General features: G+C 30.0%; 1 protein-coding gene across 5 annotated transcripts in view; it reads right to left on the bottom strand.

The window, feature by feature from the left end:
* The window catches only part of LOC117180122 (peripherin-2-like), a 54,369-nt gene that overhangs the window by 36,887 nt on the left and 10,232 nt on the right, over positions 1-7,250 (bottom strand). For 4 of the 5 annotated variants that reach the window (XM_033372461.1, XM_033372462.1, XM_033372463.1 and 1 more), the window contains one exon: positions 6,356-6,629. In XM_033372461.1, coding sequence (XP_033228352.1) covers positions 6,356-6,629 — 274 coding nt within the window. The remainder of the gene's footprint in view (positions 1-6,355; positions 6,630-7,250) is intronic. The other variant, XM_033372464.1, reaches the window with a different exon arrangement.

Raw genomic sequence — 7,250 nt, forward strand, 5'->3', positions numbered from 1 at the left:
CATTACAAAATGAGCAATTAAATAATGTAAAATATTAGAAAGCGTTGCGAAATTTATTAAATACATTATTGCAATAAAAACCACAAGACATTTAAATATAAAGAAAGGAGGTAATATAAAAGTTGAACACACAACTAGGTTAACTTTTCCTAATTTTTTATAGCAATATTTATTTTTAAAACATTTCTATCAGTTCTTTTAACCTTACAAAAAATACAACTTTCCGTTTAAAAATAGATAACTCTTATCTAGTGACTACAATAGAAAACTGCGATTTTTAGTACACATAACATTTGTAATACAGCACCTTACTATGTTGCTTTAGGTTAAATTAGAAAATACAATTATAAATGACAGTGTTGTAAAAATGGAAATTCTGTAAACATTTATGAATATATATTGTCTAGTACGCAGTAGTACCTAGCACGAATTAAGGTTTTTCATAGTTAAAACACGTTTTCTAAATGCAAAAAAAGCATTAAATTTCTAAGCACAAAGTTGCCTTACCTTTAATTTAGTTCGTGCGTACTTTTTTGATGTTCTAACCAAAAAAATATACATTTAAACTATATCTATTTATAGTTTATATTTATAGCTTCGATATTTATAGTCACATTAATTCAAACAAATTTATTTATATATAACGAAACAACAGCCAGGTTTCCGTAACCTGCTGTTCATTCACTGGACCTGTGGGGTGACAGTTTTGCTCCAAAAAATGAACGCAGCATTCGTTCAGTGGAACACGGGCAATTTAAAGGTCTAGTAGGTGAACACTCATTTATTAATAAAAAAAACTTACTTTTTGTGAAAAAACGCTGTGGAACATTGAATAATAATATCTTACAACTATAACAGCACAGCTTTGATGCAGAAAAAAAAAGAATTTTTTTGTAAAAGCAGTGTACCCTACTGTTTGAGTGAATGATTACCTTGTAAGAATTGTCTGAATTATGTATAATTGCAACTTATATTTTCTATATTCTCATATTTGTCCTGGTATTGAATCCTTCTACTTCAGCATTGATATCTCTTCAGAGTTCAGTTTATGTTTTTTATACTTATACTAGGTTTGGAACGACTGAAAATGCCCAAACTTGAAATTTCTTCTTAAGATGAATCATTAAGCAGACCGTGTCAGAAAAAGGTTCAGTGCAGATGTTGAAAACTGACCGTGTCAAGGGTTTATTGACGTAGGGTTAGAGTCTCAAGAAACCGTGCCGCTCTTCGGTTTTCACTGGTTAACGAATTACCAAATAGACAAATTCCAACGTTGTCAATTTTTCATATTTTGAATTGTAGTTAAATTTTGTCTCTGGCAAAATTGGAATCTAGTGGCACCCTTGCCTGTTCCTCAGCGGAGGACCAGTCTTGTACTGCCCTCGAAACCAATACGATCTATCTCAGTCTAATACCTCAGTTCGTGTTTGTTAATATTGTTGTATTCAACCACTCAACTTGTATAGTGCATTTAATTACTTTGAATAAATAGATTTAACGAATGAATTTTTCTTCAATCTGCATTTACCGTGCAAACACCTAACGAAAAGAATCTTTGAGTATATACTAAAAATTTTTTAGGTCAAAGAATCTCAGAGAAATTCTCCGCAGGCACTCAGGTACATATTTTTAAAGGTCCAGGAAGCTCGTTTTAATGGTCTGAAGGCTTTAAAATATCCTTTCCGAAATTAAAATAAGAATACGATCATAAGTAAAAAGCAGAGAGGCTATCTCAATAGAGCAGTGGTCGGCAAACTTTTTGCTTAATTTTCAGGTATGGTCAGGCTCCACCCGACTTAATTTTTTCTACTACTTTTCGGTCTATTCATGTACCTTACTGCGAGTTAGCTTACTCCAGCAAGGGTCCTTTGTCCACAGGAATGTCAAAGTAAGGAAATTTTAAAACTTTTAATTTTTCAATTAGCGATTTGAAAATAGCATTATCAGCATCTACGAATTTTTCCGATTCAAATGATATATTACTTGCCTACAAAAGTTGAAAATTTGAAGGAGTTTATAATAAAAAAACATCAGATTGACAGTCAATTTAATACTAAATACTTCTCAAACTTTCAACCTTTATAATCAAATTACATGTCTTTGGAATCGGAACTATACGTAGATTCCAAATATATTACTTTTAAGTCACTGATCGCAAAATTACGAATTTTTTAATCTCACATTTTTGTCCCAATTTTCTAACAAAGGACCCCTGAGGAAAGGGGTGGTCTGGCCAAGCTCGCAGTTATTGCCCTCAAAGTAGGTCACAGGGCAGCCAGGGCAGGCTACCCTGCCCAGGGCAAGAGCGTGCCGACCACTGCAATAGAGTAGCCGACAGTCAAGGGTCCTTTGTCAAGCTTTCGGATTAAAATTTAGAAGTAGATTTTTTTTAATTTCATAGTTAACAGCCTAAAACATAATAATTCGGAATCTACGGGGTTCGATGACTTCAGATATCTAACTTTTTTTTTAATGCTTAAAATTGGAATTAATAGAACGTTTCTCGTAAAAGGAATGAGATACGCCAAAAAAGACAACATTTTTGAATTCAACTAGAAAATTGTATATCAGTATATAAGTTATAATTATAAATAAGTATAATGAGAAAATTCATCAATTAAAAAAAGTGTTAATAATTTGAAGAGAAGTTTAAAAAGGAAGAGCGGATTACCCACGACCAACTACTGTAAATAACTCGGTCCGCCCGGTTATTACGTGCAAGCATGATAACGTAATTCAAAACCTCGTTCGGAAAAAGTTATTTCTCTTCTTATTACGTTTTTTGGTTATTCAAGATAATACATAGACACATTAAAAATAAGCTAAAATCGTATCACAAAAAAATAAGTATAATTTCACTGAGAAACTATATGTTTGAAAATAAAAAAGAAGTTGGTCAACGATTTCGCAGTCACGGCAAGTCTGGGAACCGCAGAACCAAAAGTTGGAAACCATACAATTAAAATTAGTTTAATTTTTCTCTCATAATTGATAAAAAACCACCTGAAGCACAAAAAATTGGTCTTTTACCTGTCAGATATTCACAAACGACCCACTTACGGCAGTCATTTGTGGATATTTCTTTATGATACTTCTATTATGCACCATTTTTGGCCCGACTGGGTCCCGGTGGGAGCTCGGTCAGATCCCGGCCGGGCAATTAACAAAAGAGTATCCCAGTTTGACCCGGTCAGATTCTGGCCAGAAACCTTCTTCTGGCCTGGTCGATCCGGGTTATTTCTACATGGGAAGCACTAGAAAATTGTGGTAGAAGTTACTTCCCACGTAGAGGTTAAAAACATTTCATCTTTTTACATTCTCATTTAGGGGTTAAATCTACCATGTCAAGTTTCGTTTTGGTAATGTTAACAACATTCTATTGAAGTAGACTGGGAAAATATGGCCGCTCCCGCAAAACGCGTTTTTTATTATGGCTTGCGATGAGCATGATAACTTCGGGAACGATTTTCTGCAATTCAAAATCCAAAAGTACAACTATTAGAGTTGCTACAGGTCTGATGGTTCCGGAAAATTAGGGAATGTCAGGCAAAACATGATAGAGTTCGGGCATTTTCGATAAAGTGAAATTATTTGCATTATTATGATTAAAAATTGCAACTATTTAGTTGCAAATTAATTTGTGTTTGTTAAGGATTCAAATTATTTGGTTGAAAATCCTTTTTATTTCACTGAATTCAACTATTTTTTGTATAAAATTAAAATCATTTTTGAATAAAATATCAAATATCACGTTTCTCGTTAAAAAATTATTTTCTTTGGTTCATAATTCCATTACATAGTTGAAAGTGAAACTACTTTGTTTAAAATTAATTTATTTGGTTGATGACTGATCATTTTAGCTGATAAACATTTATTTCAAAATTAAATTACTTTGTTGAAAATAAAGATTTCTAGTTGACAATTAATTGTTTTAAGGGGGAATTTAAGTCATAAATATGTGGTTCAGAATTCATCTCCTTAAGATGAAAATTTAAATATTTGGTTAAAAATTCCGGTATTTGATGTAAATTCTAATTTTCTGGGAGGTTATTTAATTTTCTACGTGACTCATTCATTTTTTGGTTTAAAATTGCTTTAAAATTTCAAATACTTTATTGAAAATGCCTGTATCTTGTGTAAAAATCATCTTTTTGGATGCTAATAAGTTTTTTTCTGATTTACAATTCATTTCTTTAACTGAAAATGTTACTGTTACAATTTTTTGTCGGAAATTGATCTTTTTAAATATAAATTTAATCTTTTTTGTTAAAAAATATACTATTTCGTTGAAAATTTAATTTCATTTAATTAAAAATTCATTTTTTTCTGAAAATGTAACTATTCTATTTTTAATTGAAAATCTATCTGCTTTAAGTGAAAATTCGTCTTTTTTGTTAGAAGAAGAGTACTCTCAATTTTTGAAAATTGATCTTTTTGGTTACAAATTAATTTCTTTGCTAGAAAATTAAACTATATTGCTGAAAATTTCTTTATTATGTTTTTTTTTTGTTAAAAATTTATTTTACTAACTGAAAATTTAACTATTTTATGTTTGGTTTAAAATTTATCTTTTCAGTTAAGAATGCATGTAATAATTATAATTTTAAAATAATTAATCATTTTATTTAAAAATTGACTCGAATTATTCCAATTTTTGTGCAAAAGTTACCTTACTCTTTGATAGAAGCGTAATCTTTTTCGTTAAAGAATTATTTGTTTTGTAGGAAATTCAAGAGTTCCATTTTTTTAACAACTCATCATTTATCTGGTTGAAAAATAAATTTCCACTTAAAACAATTAATTGTCAACTAGAAATCTTAATTTTCAACATAGTAATTAAATTTTGAAAAAAATGTTTATCAGCTAAAATGATCAGTCATCAACCAAATAAATTAATTTTAAATAAAGTAGTTTCACTTTCAACTATGTAATGGAATTATTAACCAAAGAAGATAATTTTTTAACGAGAAACGTGATATTTAATATTTTATTCAAAAGGGATTTTAATTTTAAACAAAAAATAATTTAATTCAGTGAAATAAAAAGGATTTTCAATTAAATAATTTGAATCCTTAACAAACACAGATTAATTTGCAACTAAATAGTTGCAATTTTTAATCATAATAATGCAAATAATTTCACTTTATCGAAAATGCCCGAACTCTATCATGTTTTCCCTGACATTCCCTAATTTTCCGGAACCATCAGACCTGTAGCAACTCAAATATTTGTACTTTTGGATTTTGAATTGCAGACAATCGTTATCGGAGTTATCATGTTCATCGCAAGCAATAATAAAAAACGTGTTTTGCGGGAGCGGCCATATTTTCCCAGTCTACTTCCATAGAATGTTGTTAACATTACCAAAAAGAATCTTGACATAGTAGATTTAACCTCTAGATGAAAGTGTAAAAAGATGAAAAGTTTTTAACCTCTACGTGGAAAGTAAATTCTATCACAATTTTCTAGTGCTTAGGGAATAAAGTAAAAATTAATCCGAGTTATAGACATTTCAAAATTATGTTATATTTATTGTTAATTGTCTTATTCACTGCCTTTGAAAATAAAAAATTTCTTTTTTGTAATTATGGTTTTTTATAGGTTCTTAAGGGTATGTTTGTAATTACTCTTATTCAAATTATAAAGCAGAATATATTTTTCATAAAATAAAAAGATGGCTTAATGTGCATTGCATTAATTTTGTTTTATAATTTTATTTTTGAAATTTTCCTCATTGAGAGCCTACATTGCCTGAAATCAACAGTTCTCGAGTAATTTTAAAAAATATGGTATTGTTTAACACTTTCCAGAATTTTGGAACTTTTCCGTACACGTATGTTTGGGGACTTTTTACAATATCTTTATAAAGCCATTGCCAACGTATCTGTGAAAAAAATTCTATTTTTACGAATTTTTTTCTCAAATCCTTTATTGAGTGGATTATTAGTATTCATTTATTGGCAGAAATCATTAAAGAATTAAATATGATTAAAGTTTGACGCAAATATTTGATGTTCATATGAATTAAAATGTTAAAGGAAGAAAACGACATTCATTTGGATTACAAATATTGTGGATCTCGCGATATTTAAAAAAATTGTAATCTATTTAGTGTATTCCTTCATACTGGGATACCATTTCGGACAATCGAGTGGTCCAGCGCATAATCAGAGTTGTTTCCCTCTCGATTTGTAATAGTTCATTACAAAAGTTTGAAATTTATAGATAAAAGAAACTTGGGGGTCATTATTTATCAGGTATAACATTTAAATAAAATTTGTGATTTGGTCGCAAATGAAGCTTCATAATTTCACTTATATGTATATCTGTATGTACCTATCGAATTGATTTTCACCTGCCAATCGAAGAAGAACCAGTCTGCATACGATGTATGACCACAACACTGAAATTCGATTTGTATTTGATCCAAGTTAATTTTGTAGGAATCAGTAGTAACATAGAGGTGCATTGAAGTATTGAAGACATTAGTTACGGTCCTCTGCCTTACGCTTACATGATACCCAATCGAGGCTAAGGTCGCCATGTTCAGCACAGCACACATAACTATTATCAATCCCACATACTTCATCAGTATTTTCACTTTCGAATAGCACGGTTGATTCTGACGCCTGAAAAGAGAGGCCCGCTGTGTCAATAACTTAGTTATTCTTTTTGGGAAGAAAGTTAACTTCCGGTTTCTACTTTCAAACACACGCGGTGCAACTAGTAGAGAAATATTCATTCCTCTTCACAATTGGGCACAAAATTAGTTTATTTTAAAGGCTTTTTTCAAACTATTGAACCTAATTTGATCAGTGCTTGACAGTAGCGTTACTCTGAACATTTATTTTTTTAGTCACGGTAACATTAACGCGTTAGTTATTTAAAAAAGTAACGCTAACTTTAATATGTTAAAATTTTCGAGTAACTTTAATGTAAAGTAACGTACGTCACTATGCGTTACTTGAAGTGACTTTACGAAATTTGTTCATGGTATTTACACTAGATTATATTTCATTATGACCAATCGTAAGACTTTTACTAAGCAAATTTAATATTGTCAAAGCGTTCTTTTTGGCAACAAGAAAATAACTTAAAATGTTTTAACATCAAAGAATATTTTCTGCTTATTATTACGATAGACACTTTTTGCTTTGGGATTTTTGAAATAAGAAGAATTTTACATTCAAAAACTGAGAAATTACTTGTGTTAAAATTTGTATTTATTTTCATATGTCTCAATCCAATAC

Source organism: Belonocnema kinseyi, chromosome 9 (genome assembly GCF_010883055.1).
Source record: "Belonocnema kinseyi isolate 2016_QV_RU_SX_M_011 chromosome 9, B_treatae_v1, whole genome shotgun sequence".
Lineage (NCBI taxonomy): Eukaryota > Metazoa > Arthropoda > Insecta > Hymenoptera > Cynipidae > Belonocnema > Belonocnema kinseyi.